Genomic DNA, 16,845 nt, shown 5'->3' with positions numbered 1-16,845 from the left:
GCAGGGCAGAGGCCGGCCTGCTTCAGCCTCCTCAAAAAGTACAGGCGTTGGTGGGCCTTCTTTATGATGCTGGCTGTGTTGGTGGCCCATGTGAGGTCGTTGGAGATGTGCAGGCCCAGGTATTTGAAGGTGGACACTATTTCCACAGGTGCTCCTCTGATGAAGAGAGGAGGGGGGTGTGGCCTCTCCTCCTGAAGTCCACAACTATCTCCTTAGTCTTCCCCACACTGATGCAGAAATTGTTTGCTCTGCACCGGTCCACAAGTTCTTCCACCTCCTGCCTATACACACACTCACCATTTTTGGAGATCAGTCCAACCACAGCCGTTTCATCTGCGAACTTCACTATGTGATTGCTCAGGTACCCTGCAGAGAAATCATATGTATCTATAGTTTATAATGTTACTATCAGTTGCAGAAGTTGTAGCACACTATCTTTGTGCTTACTTATGTTAACCATACTTTTGAGGTGGATTGACATGCATAGATATCTTCACATATTTCGCCTGTTATGTGCTGTTTTGGAGAGGAGGAGATCTCTGCGATTAAACCAAACTCTATCTTTTGTTATAGCTTTGATTGAGAGACCCCTAGTGGCAGAAAATTACATACTGTGTGACTGATAGTGCCCCTCCCTGCTGTCAAAGGAAATGGCCCATCAGTCTAGAATGTCAGTGTAGCCCCCTCCACCCCGAATGCCCATCAGTTTGCAAAGTCAGTGTGCATTGTAAGAAAAGAAGAAACAATAAGGGTCCTTTAACAGTTTATGCTCAGAAAATTCTGTGTTCAAACCCAAACAGAAAATGGATTAAATATTGATAATTTCTGCATCTTGCACAAGAATTTCCATCTGGATGAATAAGGTTCTATCTTATCTATTCTATTCTAACTTATGCTTTGCACTCCCAGCAGGTGTCCATTTGCTTTCCCCTATGCATCCTTTAATATACACTAGTCTTCCATCCAGCCTTAGCCTTCATCCTGCAGTCACTGACAAGCTCAGCCCCACACCCCTGCCTGTCTTTGCAGAGGTCTTCTGTGTCACACTGCACAGCTGTGCAGTGAGCCCCTCTGTGAAAGCCTTGACAGTCATGCTGTCATGTTATTTGTGGAGAATGTAGTTATTGGTATTTTAGCCTCTAGAAGCTGTAAGATGCTGGAGAGCAAAGAAGAATGCTGACAAACTGAGCAACCACAGGTTATATGGACTGATAGGGCAACAAATTGTCCAGAGCCTTGAAAGCAGGAAGGAGCAGTGCCCTTACTTTAAAAAAAACAAAAAAAAACATGCTAGCAGTGCCACCCTTAGCATGTCATAATATCACAAATACCCTTTTCAAGTTGATTCTATGATTTAAAAACCTAATAAACACTTAATCATGTTCTGTAGTGTGAAATGTGCATGCATGGAAATGATATAGAATACAAACTATCCACCTGTATACTCCTTTTGATCAGGTGGAAGTAAACCTGGTTACTCCGAGCTAATAGACCTTCATAATGATCAACACAAGTCCAGTCAGCCAGAGGAAATGTTAAGCAGAAAATAGATATAATATATAAACACTTTAAAAGTAATATTAATTCCTGTAGCCTCAATTATAGGAGCGCAAAAGAGTTGCAAAGAGGAAGGAGCTATTTCAGGCACCCAAGGTTCCAGAAATAAAAGTCCCATTCATTTTTCTCATAGACAATAAAACGTGACTCACAGCGGGAGCATTTCTACAGCTTGGATCAGCATGAAGCTCTTCTGGTTAATTCATCAGTCCAAATGATTAATGAGTGTGTTACAAAATATCTGGTTTTTAAACGTCAAAACAACAGGCATGCATACTTAAAAATGTCTGGGGAGAAATTTAGTACTGTTATAACAGTTCAGTTTTCTTTGGACCCAAATGCGAACACAGACCGGGAGATGGATATGACAGAGGGAATCAACTGAATAATCAGCAACACTCCCGTTTCCCTGCCAAAGCCTTAAACAGTCAGTTAGACGCATTGCCTTCATTTTTCTAACAAAATTGTTTTAGACCAGGTTCCCACAGACTGACTTGAATAATGACTTCTGCCCACACCAGAGATCTTCCTCTTGATAAGCCCGTTGGATGTTAGTACTTTGAGTGTCGATTTGAACATTTGAGGCTGTTGTTAGAAGACCCTAGTAGATTGCAGAAGGAAATTAGCATTCATCCAACTGTCTGGACAAAGACTCTAGGCCTGTAGCCTGGGATTCTCTAGGTGGCCACAGAGCTGCGGCAGGTGGGGCGGACTGAGTATGTGAGCAAAGACGAAAGTAGAGACATTTGACGTGAAAGTTCAGTTATTTGATTTACCATGCTTCGGGTGCTGTCGGAGAGTGCCAAGAGACAGCCTCTCTTTGGACCCAAATGCAAACAGGACGGAAGGCATGGTTATAAAGTAATTTATTGAAACTTGACTTTTTCTGTTTGTTAAGTGTAAAGCACAATTGTATTAACAAATTAAATATCTTATGGGGCAATAAAGACAACATTTGCACAACTCAAGGTTGGGCAAATAAAAACAAGCTAAAATCAATATGATCCCTTACCATAATCTTGTCCACAGCATCATGGAGCTACCTGGCAAACATGCAGTTGAGTTATATGTTAGTGCAATTATTCTTAATTATGTCTGCATTACTGTGAGCACCCTTAGTACTGTATGTTTAGATGATAAGTTGAAATTTGTCATCACAGTATCAGCTGTCAGCTGTAGTTTACAGTACAGTTTGTGGTTTGCTGTGCTCGATTATCTTACATGTTTCACTGGTATTTAAAGTCCCATGTTAGTGTGCTGTTTTTATGTACATTGTCACTGGTAATATTTCAGCACGGTTCATTTCAGTTCAGCACTGAAGATATTTAGCAAAAGAACCGTGCATACTGTGACACTTGTTGTAATTATAATTGTAAGTTTTTGTACATTTTCATACACATTTCAGGGCTTTGACACTGGGACCCCATTATTATCCTTGTCTTCAAATCTAGAAATGTTGTTTTTTTTTTTTTTGCTCACTCACCACGCCTACGCCACACACACACTACAGTCCCTGTCAAAGCTGCCACACCAGTTGAACAGATCACCCAGCTGAGCAACTTGACACACCCATCTCTCACTCAATCTCTCTCTCTCTCTCTCTTTCTCTCTCTCTGTATCTTTCTCATATCATCATGAACTGAACTGATCTCCAGGACTGCCGAGACAGAAGAAGAGGAGAATTTCACTAAGGTTTGGAGAAGGACTTTTCAACAGGTACTGATGACAGTAACAACAGCGCACTGCTGATCAGTTTTACTGTAATGATTAGATGTAATGATTAGAAGTTGAACAAGTTGTTTGCCTAATCTGTGTCTGTAGTGACATTCAAGTTTCACCTGTCTGACTAAAGTACTTCCTGGACATGTGTATCTCAACAGTGATAATTTAAACCTAGTAAAACACAGGCTCCTGCCATCACTTTATCGGGTTTTTTGGGGTTTTTTGTAACATGTGCCAACTGACTACATGCTGACAGGGGTTCCTGAGTGAGCAGTTTGACAAACTTGATTTTTACTCTACTATTACTGGAAAACAATTCAAGCGACAGAGTGAAAACATACACTTCAGGTGTTTCTACAGGCTGAGAGTTGGACCCAAATTCTTTGTGTTTGACTCTTTAGAGATAGCCAGTGGGAGATGAGCTGTATTTTCCTGAAACAGAGAAAGACCTAGCCATGAGACAAACGTTGTCTCTTACAAACATAATCACTACACAGCCTTTTCAACTTGTTGGTGGACTTCCTCCGTCTTGATAAAGTAAAGGCAGTTATGAGGATATGACTGTAGATCATTTTATTTGTGCAGGTGTAACCTACAACATCAAACAGTGAGTGAAAGACTATAAAATGATTATGCACTAAAATTTGGATTTCCAACACATTCCACTTTCAGAGTCTGTCTTCCTATTAAAATCAAGGGGTGGATTGAATGGGTCAACAAAACATAGGACTTTAATTTATGACTGTTCCACAACCTTAACCACATGTTTAGTTAAGTTTAGTTCACTTAACTGCTTCAGTGTGCTGGGTAGTGTTAAAGGTATTTTGGCTATGGAGATGCTTTACCTACAGTTTATATGAATGCAATGCAACAATTAATGCAATTAATGCCCAACATAACAGAGCTAACTCTTCAGGGAAAAGCCTCGGCAGTGTGTCTGTATCTAAAGGACAGATGACACTTATCTGAGGACACTGAGGAGTATGGAGGGGAGAGACAGTTAAAGAAGAGTAAGATCAAGCTTGTAAGACCATCTCTGAAGAGGGGGGTGGGGTGGGGGGTGACTGATACTTACAAAATCTTTATCAAGCAGTTTCACAACAATTCACACTTTTCTTCATGAAACCTTAATGACCTTAGGGTGTGGATCATCAAAACCTCACTATCACAATTTCCAGCAGTCGTGGGAATAGATACTCCTTCCTGTCTGAGTGGACATATGTTTTTTAAGACTACTTAGCAAGTGCAGTGCTTTTAACTACCTACTGCGAAATGTTCTTAATAAAAATGCTGTCAGACTTTGATTTATAATAAATAAAATAATTTGCTTCCTCCCTGTGGGTACTCAGAGATTTGGTATTGTACCTCCATACAGAGATAGCTTTAGGAAAAGGACAGCCAAAATGAAAAGAGCAAAGATATCCTGATTTGGTTTCTTTTTACTTCCTAGTTTGAGTCAAACTTCAAAAATGCTGGATCCCACATTTCCCATAAGGCAACTCATAACATTTTTCATTAAATTCCCGCAGCCTGTCATCCATTACTTTCAAATTGCACATATCTGTTTGTTCTTTCCAAGCCTATACTGAGATAATCCTGATGACCTCACCATGACAACACATTGGTAGATGATGTGCTCTTGACAATGTTCATTTTTGTAGATAGCCTCAGCAATCAGTCAAAACTGTTTCCTTCTCTGTGTGTTTGTCTAGTGCTGCTCAGTATGGGCTCTGGCCAGAGCAGTGACAAGCTGCACTGTAACCGCTATCTGAACGGACAGGGTCCTCCATCACTGGTACAACAAGGTCCTTCAAACTATCAAATCAAATCTTTCTACTTTTCTATTGTTATTATCTACCCATTTTTGCATAATCTGACTAAGACTGGCCTGGTGTCTGTGCAGCTCATGAAGGCACGAATGGAGTGCATAGCGTACTGAATGGCTGCCAGCCACAGGGCCAGATGACCTGGGTGATCCTCCACAGAGATCTGCCAGGGTTCCCTAATGACAACACCGTGCAGATCAACTATATATTCCCAGATGGAATACAGACAGTAAGCATGGCTAAACCCACACTGTACACATATATAAAGTCTAAGTTATAGTACATTCAGAAAGTACTCAGACCCTTTCCCTTTTTTTCAAATTTTAATACATTGCAGCCTTTAGCTAAAATCAAAAATATTCATGATTTCCCTCATCAATCCACTCCCAATAATGACTTAATAATAATAATGATGATGATGAAGTGAGAATAGAATTTTAGATGTGTTTTGCAAACGTATTAAAAAGGAAAAACTAAAATATAGTATTTTGACCCTTTTAAATCATTTCTAAAATTATGTTTTCAGTTTCTCATTATGGGGTAATGAGCGTAGATTGATGTGGGGAATGTATTTTTTTTATTTTTTTATCCTTTTAGCATAAATCTACAGCATAACAAAATGCTTTCTCAGTGTACTATATAGTGGATCCTTCATGGGGATTATTTCACTGTTTGTACTGCCTCTTGTTGTGTATGGGAACCACTTTTGTGTGTGTTTCTGTGTGTGTGTTTTTAATATTCAGATACAGTATATGTTTATTTGTTGGTGTACAGTATATTGTTAGGATTTATATACATGTACACCATAAGAGGCACTCAAAAGCACAGTTACCAAGTTACCATACTTTAATTCTTCACACTAAAACACAATGTACTGCAACAAGAACAGAACAACACAAAGTCACACACAACAACTAAAATGCAGCCTTGAAAAAAAAAAAAAAATCAACAGAAAGTGAAAGAGTAACGTACATTCTGATTTGGATGAAGGAAACTGAAAGAGCTCAGTGAAGAGCACTGATTTCTTCTGTAGGGACTCTGGCAGCATTCTTTCCAAGAAAGAAGCTGGTGATCTGGTTAAGCTGGTTAGCAGAGCTACAGGAAGACAGGAGATGAAAACTGATAAACACTGACAGACACACACATTTCACATTGTGTGTGTGTGTTGTGGGAGGAGATATGCGCAAGCATTCAAACCACTCATTACATTTTAAATATAAGATCAAGGTTAAATTTGCTTGCATTTATGTGTATATTAATTCATTTAAAAAGCTACTAGCTAGCACTGCTATAAAACTATTCCTGCGCTGCTGACAGTGACTTTGATGACTACTTTCCTCCTTTCATTGACTCTTATCTCTAGGATTCTTCTTTCCAGTGACTGTAATGTTGGAGATCTGGGAGGGACCATTTTGACACATTAATTAAATGTATTTGTCAAATTTACACCATTGCACTAAGTTACTGGCAGTGCAGCCAGGTGCCAGATCAGCTGTGAAAATATTTCACAACAGATCCTGCTGAGGAAGCTCTGACAATAAAACCTTGGGGGAGAATTATCAGACAGGTGACAAATTAAAGGAGAAACCTGAAAAATGAGAGGAGAAACAGGATGATGATGCTGAATGGTCATAGTATGAAAATGATGTGAATCATATGCTATGGCCTTGACAGTCACAAGATCTCAACCCATTGGAACAACCATGGGAGATTTTGGCCCGACATCGCTCTCATCAAAACACCAAATGAGAGAACATCTTTTGGAGAATGGTGTTCATCCCTCCAGTAGAGTTCAGAGACACGTAGAATCAATGCCAAGGAGTAATGAACCTGTTGGGTGGGAGACACATGGTGGCCCACCACCTTACTGAGACACTTTATGTTGGTTTTTCCTTTAATTTGGCCTCCTTACTCTGTTTCCTTCAAATACAGTATATTAGCCAAAGCAAATTAATTGCACACGTACTAAATAGGATGTAGGAGACAATGTTGTTTAATGTGCCACTGAAACCTAACTTATCTGCAGGAGAAACACCCTCACCCCGGCCAGCCTTATTCAGGGCTGCGACTCTGCGCTTACCTGCCTGACAACCGTGAGGGCAGGAAGGTTCTGAAGCTGCTGGAAAAAGCCTTTAACCAGCAGCTGCTGTTTACTGTTACCACCAATAGCGATGGAAAGGACGTGATCACAGCTTCCGTCCCGCTAAAAATACAGCCAGATGGAGGGAACAGAGTGTGAGTAAATATTACAGACACAGTTTGGTCCAATGCAGCTGGTCAGCAGTGTGTAAGAGTTAACAATGCTCTCATTCATGTTCTTTAGTTGCAAACAGATTCGGTTCTTCGGTCTTTATCATAATAACCAACATTTTGCAGGAAACGTAAAAATCTGGCAACTCATGTTACCGGTAACATCTATTACTGGGTGGGTTAAAATCAAGTTAATCAAGTTAATCAAGTTAGTTTGAGATAGGTAAATAAATTGACAGCTGTGCCCAAATCTTTGCCCATGCTCTGGCACATTGGGCAATGTTTGACTATCTTGTAATGATAATAATATTCAAATAACATTATGTTTAATTTGGCTTATTTTGCTTCGCCAGTAATGTCTGGGAAAAAAAAAAAACAACAAAAAAAACTAGTGTAATGGGGCATGAATATGTTTGTCTGCTTTCAAAGGGGGGCGTGACAGATGAACTTTGAGAACCATTGCTCGAAATGTAATAAACCACTGTCTCTGTAATTTATGTTCTCTCAGTGATGGCTACCCAGACGAAGACTACTTCAAGACTGTGAGAAGGCTACTGAAGGATAAAGGCATTGAATAATACATGACACACCCTGCTGGATGGACAGATGAAGGCACAGACTACTGAACTACAATTTATCTTTGAATGGCAAGATAATCTTTGCCATACAAAACTACAACCTGTCTTTTTTAAAATGTCATCTGATGGCTGTTGTTGTCAGTGTATAATCTTGAGTGTGATCTGTGTGTTGTTACATTACTGTAGTTCTTATATTTGAAATATACAAAACTGAAAAAGTTTTACGCACCATCAGGGAGGTGTCTGATTGATCTTGGATTGGTGATTCTGCAGTAGGAGACAACGACCCCAAACACACAGCCAGCGTCATAAAGAAGTCCGTTCACTGACAAAAAGAATGAGGAGTCTGCAACAGTGCAACAGCCCTGATTTCTAAATCCAGCAGAACTGCGGCAAAATCTTCAAGATGCTTGGAATAGCCTACCTGCCAAATACCTTGATAACTTTGTGCAAGTATACCTTTGGAGAATTTGTGCTGTTTTAAGACAAAGGATGGTCACAACAAATATTGATTTGATTTAGGTGTTTTCTGTTTACCACATTTTGTATGATGTAAAATGATAAACAGAAAGTGTTGAAAGCATCTTCACTTCACAGGATTTTTTCACAAGTTGCTAAAACCTTTGCACTTGTATTTATTATGTATGTATAACTATGTATTAATTCCAACTTTTGGTGGTGTTTTTTGTGCCATAACATGTCATAATGTATAAGGATTGTATCAGTGCTGAGAATAGGGAGTCATGTTATTATATTTATACAGGTCACATCCCAGTATAAGTGAGGTGAATATTTAATTTGTTTGTCAGTACTGCAGGGAACATTCTCAACACCACTTACTGAACAGAAACATTATTATCCATTTGTTGCATGAAATTTCATCTATTATGGATTGAGTGTATTAAATGATTCTTTAAGTGACAGTAAAATCGATATGTTCCTTGAAGTCACAGCAATGTTTTAATGTCTCTTTATTATTATTATTATTATTATTATTATTATTTTGTTTATTTTGTTTTTGTTTTGTGGAATTAAAAAATCATTTTGCAACATAGAGTGTAATATATCTTCATCTATGACTCTTTGGTACTTAAAAAGATAAATAATTGATATAATATGTATAATTAGATATTTAAACATAACAATAATATATAATAATATAACAAAAATTGCAGCAGATAAGGAATATTTCAGTAAATGTTTTTGTTATACTTTTGTTCTATTTAACCAACTCATTGTACATATCATATTTTTATTTATCTTTGGCAACACTTGACTCTGACAACAAAGTAAATGGAAGAACTTTATTAGACTGACACATCTCGGTTTGTAGCCTTCATCAGGGTCATCACTGAACAAATTAAAGGTAACATCTAAATAGGGTCAATATAAGACAGAAAAAAATATATGACAGCCAGTCATATGTAAACACATACACACCTGCCAATGGGGCTTCTACTAAGATGGGTTGGGCCCACGGTCATGTCGTCTCAGGCCAATCCTTCTCTCACGCTGGTGGGGAATGTCTAATAAAGGACATGGTTGCCACCATGTTTAGTTCATAGCTTGGAGAAGTGCACCTAAATGGTGGTACTTAAGACTGTACAAAAGAGACATTGCCCCAAAATGTGTCCATTTAATGTGGCATACATCCAGCCCAAGAACACTTAAATTTCAAGAAACAAGATGCAACATAAAAACCATTATGTTTCACCTATAGAGCACTTTATAATGTTTCCTCTGTCTTAGACTTACCCTATTTAAATTTGACTTGTAACTTGTTCATTAATGACCCTGATGAAGGCCACAAGCCAAAACACATGGGTCTAATAAAATTCTTCTGTTTACTGCAAGTGCTGCAGGAGTTTTGTCTCCTTTAGACTGTTTCCTTTCTCCATTCACCTTAGAAGTAGGTGAAGTTGAGCCAGAAACCTCTACTTTGCTTCTAGCAGATTGACACTGGACCAGTAACAGACATGGCTCTGGGATGTTTATTCTTAGTTTGTCTAAGACACATTTTCCACCACAACACCAACAACTATCTTTGCACAGCCTCCCTTGAATAAGGGCCTATGTGTTTATGCCTCTTCTCCCACCTGTGCACCATGCATTGTGCGCTTGGCATTGAAATTCCAGTGCTGCGCTAGTTGTTGCGCCACCATGAAAATAGGGCCCAATATATTATAGTATGACATTGCGATTTTTTTCTGATTCCCACCTTGACCTGTTTACTTTCTATATTTCAAAGTCTGTTAATTTATGCATTGGTCTTCCCAACAGACCTCATTCCTATGCAGTTAATACACATTAGGGAATAAAAGAGATTCCACCACACAACTGTTCCAGTAGGAGGTGGTGGGAAGAACATTGCCAGTTATTGGTCTTATTTTTCTCTTCTACCTTTATGCCCCTACTTAAAGCCTTGCCTCTACCGTATTGGTCCATACTGCCAAGTGTGAACTTTCCCAGTTTAATGCAGGCTTGATGTTCTCCTCAAACTGAATTACAGCCAGGTCCTTGCACTCACAATAAAGTATAATCTCATTTGGGAGGCCTCTGTCATCCAGGAGCCTCTTAAACCACTTTCTCCTGGACGCTCAAATACACTCATCTGTCCACCACTGGCAGGTCACAGCCTGTCAAATTTGTCTTCACCACAACACATAGACACACACACATCAGGGAGGCGCTTGTATTGTTTGTAGCTCCAGGAGCAGCTGTATACCGATCCCTGCCTGTTCAGCTGAGAGACTCACAGCAGAGGCTCACAATCTTTTACTCGCCATGTTGAAATTGATCTGTTGTGCATGAAGGATAATCCTTTCTTTTACATATTTCCTTCTATTTAGCTTCAAAAATAGATAACCACCGGGATTTAAGCCTAAATGGGCAAGATGTGACTGAGTTTGTGACTGAAATCTTTTAGCGACACTACATAGATATTTTATGTATCCTCACTGTCCTTTTGTTAGTGGTGATAAATGGTCCACAGCAGTGTTTCATTAAGCTCTTTTTGCCCACAATTAGAGTCCATCCCTTTTGGAAGACAAAGCAGATTGTGTATCTGGTAATTACCTGACTTGGGGATAGAGGATGTCGAAGATGGATGTAATGTGTATATATCTTTTCCTCCTAAAGAAAGCCAACATACAGTTTATCTATCAGTCTATAATAGATAGCCCAACCTTGCATTTGTAGCAAATCATTGCTGTTGCCCCTCATTTATATACTGTATATTCACACAAATATATTATTTATATAGTTATGATGTAGGTTTACATGTTAGTATTTGGTAGCATTGGCTTGAAGTTGTTTAACTTGGGTCAAACATCTCAGGTGGACTTCCACAAGCTTCTCACAATAAGTTGCTGGAATTCCTCCTCACAGTACTGGTGTAACTGAGACAGCTGATTGAGGTATAGGCTTTGTGATGGCCAGTACTTTGACTTTGTGGTCCTTAAGTATACTTGGAGTCATTACCTAATTGGAAAACCCAATTTGTGACGAAACTTTAACATGTGCACCAGTCCCCTCTGCAGTAACGGACCCCCACAACATGCTACCACCCCTGTGTGGCATAGTTGGGATGACGTTCTTTGGCTTCCAAGTGTCACCCTTTTTCCCCTAAACATGATGATGGTCATTATGGTAAAATAGGTAAATTTTAGTTTCATCAGACCAGATGATTTTTTTTTTTTGAAGCAAGAAAAAAAAGCTTTGTCTCCATGTGCAGTTGCAAACTGTAGTCTGGCCTGAGCAACCTTTCCAGTTATGTTGATATAGGAATCGTTTTACTTTGGATATTGATATTTTTGTACCTGTTTCATCTGGCATCTTTACAAGGTCCTCTGCTGTTTTTCTGGCATTGTTTTGTACTTCACATTGAAATACATCTCCAGAACACAGAACATGCCTCCTTCCTGAGTAGCATGACAGTTGCGTGCTTCCACAGTGTTTAAACTTGCTTACTATTGTTTATACAGAGAAATTTTGTATTTTCAGGTGTTTCAAAATTGTTCCTGAGGTTAAACCAGAACTGTGGAGGTCCACTTTTTTTCTGAGGTCTTGGCTATCTTGCTAATATGAAATCTGTGGAGAGGATAAAACACACACACACACACACACACTTCCCTATCTGTTTGAATGGGAGAGTGGGATCAGATGGCAAGCAGCAAAGGAATTCCAAAAGGCTGTAGACCTTTAGAGGGGTATGCTTTCAAAGGCTCACTATAAAGCTTCCTTTACATTTATCCTCCCACTCTCCAACCCTCAATAAGCAGCCCTTTCCAGCCTTGCCCACTCACTCATAACAATGCTATCAGAGCCCAGGGCACAGCCCACCAGACACTCACCTTCCCCTGTGCTCTCACTTTATCCCTTCACAGACTCAACAATGGCTATATAGACAAACTGTACAGTGAGATTAGTCCCACCCATTCAGCTATACTAAGAGTTGTTGTGAGTGAGGGTGTGTGTGGATGTGTGGGTAGTTTCAGTGCTCTACAAGATCCTCTGTTATGTGATAGGATCTTTACCCCTCTTTCCTTCTCTGTTCAAGCATTCTCATTGCTGAAGATGGAGAAGAGTGATAGCATATACATATGAGGATGTCCTAATGTCTGCCCTCACCGTTGTCTCCTCGCTATTCAGAGAGCAATGCAGGGGTTTTAGAAGGCTGATTCCCTGTAGACACAGCCATTCATCCTGGGTGAAGAAGATGAATTTGGTCTTTGCAGATTTTAGGGAATAAGATAGGAGGCCTTTGACTGTTTGGAAAAAAATATCCATCTTATTCTAAATGTGGTTGAGAGTAAGAGAATCTGAGTGGATGAGATTTGATGTTAAAGCTGATATATCTTCTTAATAATGCAGAGCCTTCTTACTTACATTTGCATCAAAATAAGAGTCTATGCCTTGGCCTTGTTTTAAAGTCAGTATTTTTGTCAAATGTATAGCTTCTGTGAATAAGATTTTAAACAGTAGTATAGCAGTAAACAAAGAAATAGTGGAGTAATGGTTTCCTGAGCAGAGTCACACCCCGTGTGCAATGTAATCCAAGAGTTTCTGTTCTTTGTTTTTGTATCTGGTTTGGACACGGGTACTTATTAGGGCATTTGCGTTTTAGTGCATGTAACTCCTTCCCTCTTAAACTGTTAGCCCTCCCCATGCACAAGATGGCACAGTGCAGTGTTCAGGGGAAAACAACTATCTAGAATTTCCTCCACTGAAGAAATCATGTTTTTCAGCTTTCACCCAGATCACTTCACACTTTATACCATCAAGGCCAGAGCACCTCAGCATCCAGCACCTTGCTCCCCCAAGAGCCAACCAAAAGAAACAAAGAGTTATCGTTGGGTCTGTTTTCTCACTCCATTCAAACCCATCACCAAACCAGGTGGTAATGCCCCCTTTTCGGATGCATTCCACAGCACCAGAGTAGAAGGTCTTTCAAGACCTTTAGAGAGACTCTGAAATCCTAAATCTGACTGAGATGGGAAATGTCTGTTTGTGTGGACCATGTCAGAGTTTCAGTGGTGCAAACCCTAGGTACCTGAATGCGCTCACCCTCTCCTCAAGTGTCCCATTGTTTCTCAGAGGTGTGTAGTTTCTTTGCTACTTCCTCTCAGAATCCAGTTAGAGCTGTTCTTAACCACACCATCATACGTGTCCAGGAAGTACCCTACAGCAGGGGGGTAAGTAGGCTACCTGTGCTGAAATTAAATTAAATTGGGTTTAATGAGAATATTTCCATAGATCAGTACATGACAGATGTATGTAAGCATTTCATTAATTGTTCCAAATGTTTGACATCAGTCCATTAGCTTTATAATTTGGGGGTTACAGTTTCTAGCTGAGAGAGCTTTGAACTGTGATCTGCTTTGCCACTAACTTTGTGTCCACCCGAAGGTTTGGTTCTCCACCTTGGCCTTGAACTTGTTCCTCAGGGTCTGGTGTCTGGATCTTGGTATGGATGAATGAGTGGTCATGTTCTGTCTCTAAACAGCACTCCTCTGTCCTCCCATTCAGTGATTAATGGTCTTTTAGTTGACAAATCACCCCTGAGGCTCAGAGAAGGGGGGCAGCTCGGCAGACAATGGCTACTAGGCAATCAATGCACAAGGTTTCTCTTTCACCCCTTAGAGTCAGAGCCGTGTTTTCTCAGGTTTCTTGTAGTTTCACTGTCATTCATTTTCATTTTGGATCTCTGTGTCTGGCTGCACTTGTCAGTGAGCAGACTCTACCCGCACTTTAAAATATCAAAATGAACAGAGTAATTCTTTACTTTCAGTTAACATGAAGTACTTTGATTCACAACTGGGGGTTTATTACTATACACCATTCTACAACAAAAAAGGGCAACAAAAAGACATAAAGAAAAGTCATTAACCCTTTTAAAACCACGGGGATCACCGGTGACACCGCGGTGCATGTGTATTTCAAATTACCGTAGCTAGTTTGAATTAGATTTTTGCAATCTCAGAAATGTTCAATCTGCACTTTTCAAGACTTTATAAAAAGAAAGTTGAAGAAAATTCAATTCCGTTTTTGTCCTTTTCTTCTTATAACACACAGTTTTAGGTATTTAATTACATAAGAATGGTAAATACTTGACAGATTTTGAAAGTTCTACTTCTCCTGGAAAAAGGGTGTAAATCATTTACACATAGGGAATTTTTTGACACAATTATTGACAAGAATAGACAAAAAAGACCAGGCGTTTTAATAAATATATCTATTATTATGGTGCTAAAAGGGTTAAAACATTCACATGTGAATGCCAGTGTATATGAGCCCCTCCTTGTTAAATCATTGGCCCTCACCATGTTTATAAAGAAACAGGGACGACCCACATGTGAGTATAGTGCAGTACACAGTGTTCAGGTGAATACCTTCTAGAATTTCCTTAACTGAAGAAACTACATATTTTAGCTAAAAAGGCCTCAGACAAAGAAAGAGATCAGACTAGAACAGAGGCACACTGGCGATAGGGACTACTGGCTCAAATTCCTGTTTGTCTGTGGACCCACAATTCATCATTAAAGTTTTGAAAGTGTTTACCAGTGCCATCGGTGTCTTTATCAGCCCTGTCTGTGTACCTGTCTTTCAGGTGGGTCAATCCCAGTGGATAAGTCCAAGGATGAATGTCTTTCCCCGTCCAAATGTGGACTAGTGCCAATACTGGTCTGTCCTTTCCGAGATGAAGAGCCCCACAAGTGGCTAAATGGCTCCAGCTTTAGTCAGAACTCGCATTTCTTTGTGTAAGTAACTTCATGGGTACATAATGTTACATCTGTTTTCATTAGTGACCATCTATGGGCACTTTAACATTAGCTAACTTGCTGTTACCAATATTATCTATTTGTTGGGCAAATGTTATCACTAGTTGGCTTACTGCTAGCATTGCTGTGGAGCATTGGTTGTGGCAGTTCTAGTGTGAGCCAGTGTTTGTGACTAACCAGTTTTTTGTTGTTTTTTTTGGTTGGTTCTTGTGTACACAGGGTAACTTATTACTACTACTCAGTACTCAGTTGTGCAGCCAGAGGTGCGGCCAACAAAGCATTTCTCTTGGTCTGAGATGCTCGTCTAGTGCGACATCTACTGGCAGTGACAATCATTTGAGGAACCTTCAATCTTATTTTCTTCAAATTATTATATAGCTATGTATCTTTCTTTAGCTATCTATCCAGGTTTCTGTGTTGTGCTTGTTCTGTTTTATCAGACTTTATCCTTTATTGGTTGATTATGTTTTACCAACTCTGTATTAATAATTATTTCATTTGTATTCTGGAAATGTTTTAAAGCTGTCTCTTGGTCTGCCTTTATTAGTATATTACTGTACTGTTGGGGGGAGTGTGGGTACATGTGGTGTGATAGAATTGGAGTAAAGCTAGCCCTTTGCCCGTGGCTAATTATTTGTACCTTTTTTAACTTGTCTAGTAATAATATTATTTATGATTATCCATCCAGAACCATTATGGTATTTTAAGACTTTAGTATTGTTGGTTAAAATTGGAGTAGTTGCTCTATGTCATTGTACTCAAGTTTTCCATTCATCTATTCCATATAATTTTATATTTCAGTTGTATTAATAAACATCATATAATTGCACTTGAAATGTATCATCTTAATAAAAATGATAAGAGATTTTGCGTATAGTTGGCTAATATATAGATAGAAAACAATATTGGCCTGGCAATGGACCCTTGGTGGCATTCCACAAGATAATGAGTGGACAGAAGAGAAATGTTGAATGAATCACGACCGAAAACTTCCTACTGGAGGGGTATGAGACAAACCATTTGTGAGCAGTTCCTGATATACCAACCCTCAGTCACAGTAAATTGATTAATGTGTGTTGTGGTCTACAGTGTCAAAGGCAGCACTTAAAGTATTAAAACATAATATTAGCACAAAATCCATGTGTTTTGTTTTTTTTTGTTTGTTTTTGGTTTTTTTTTGGCCAGTACCTTCATTTGTATGTTTTTGTTTTCAGTTGTAGAGTTAAGACCTTGTCCATGGAGTATGACAGTGTTTCATTTAGACACTGCATGTTTACACAAGAATTATTCAAATCAAAGGCTCCATGTTATTATCATTACATCAATTTTAATCATTCAAGATGTGTCATGCAGCTAATAGATCTGCATTTGATACAGATTTTACGCAAATTATGGCACATTGGGTAACTTTTGAAACCTCACCAGAATTTAACAACTCTCAGCCACAGAGGATATACTGACTAAAGGGTAGGGGGCTGACCTCCACAACAATGAAACCTCCCCAAAGATCACATAGACAAGTCATTATGTATGATCAGTCCCCCCAAATTATTTAAGAAACAAATTTTTACTTACTGCTGATATTAAGGTTTTAAGTTATCTGTCTGAAAATTCTGCTGCCCTTTGATAAAT

The 16,845-nt window shown here is 39.2% G+C and overlaps 1 protein-coding gene across 1 annotated transcript; it reads left to right on the top strand.

The window, feature by feature from the left end:
* The first annotated feature begins 3,097 nt into the window (after positions 1 to 3,097).
* On the top strand, positions 3,098 to 8,987 carry dtx3la (deltex E3 ubiquitin ligase 3L a). The gene is made up of 5 exons (XM_071485529.1): positions 3,098 to 3,273; positions 4,992 to 5,084; positions 5,183 to 5,334; positions 7,132 to 7,340; positions 7,864 to 8,987. Exons 2-5 carry the CDS (start codon positions 5,003 to 5,005, stop codon positions 7,931 to 7,933), a joined length of 513 nt encoding a protein of 170 aa, XP_071341630.1. The 5' UTR covers positions 3,098 to 3,273; positions 4,992 to 5,002; the 3' UTR covers positions 7,934 to 8,987.
* Positions 8,988 to 16,845: the final 7,858 nt, after the last annotated feature.

Source organism: Trachinotus anak, unplaced genomic scaffold (assembly GCF_046630095.1).
Source record: "Trachinotus anak isolate AG129_WGS33_773 ecotype Australia unplaced genomic scaffold, CSIRO_AGI_Tana_v1 ptg000009l, whole genome shotgun sequence".
Classification (NCBI taxonomy): Eukaryota; Metazoa; Chordata; class Actinopteri; order Carangiformes; family Carangidae; genus Trachinotus; species Trachinotus anak.
The sequence above is the reverse complement of the archived record's forward strand: the minus strand, read 5'-3'. Positions and strand labels throughout refer to the sequence as shown.

What these genes read in the sequence shown, in the direction of transcription:
- dtx3la (XM_071485529.1), top strand. Translation starts at nt 5,003, where the DNA reads ATGGGCTCTGGCCAGAGCAGTGACAAGCTGCACTGTAACCGCTATCTG. An exon ending in TCCATCACTGGTACAACAAG is followed by an intron (nt 5,085 to 5,182) that starts GTCCTTCAAACT and finishes GTGTCTGTGCAG; the next exon opens with CTCATGAAGGCACGAATGGA. An exon ending in TCCCAGATGGAATACAGACA is followed by an intron (nt 5,335 to 7,131) that starts GTAAGCATGGCT and finishes ACTTATCTGCAG; the next exon opens with GAGAAACACCCTCACCCCGG.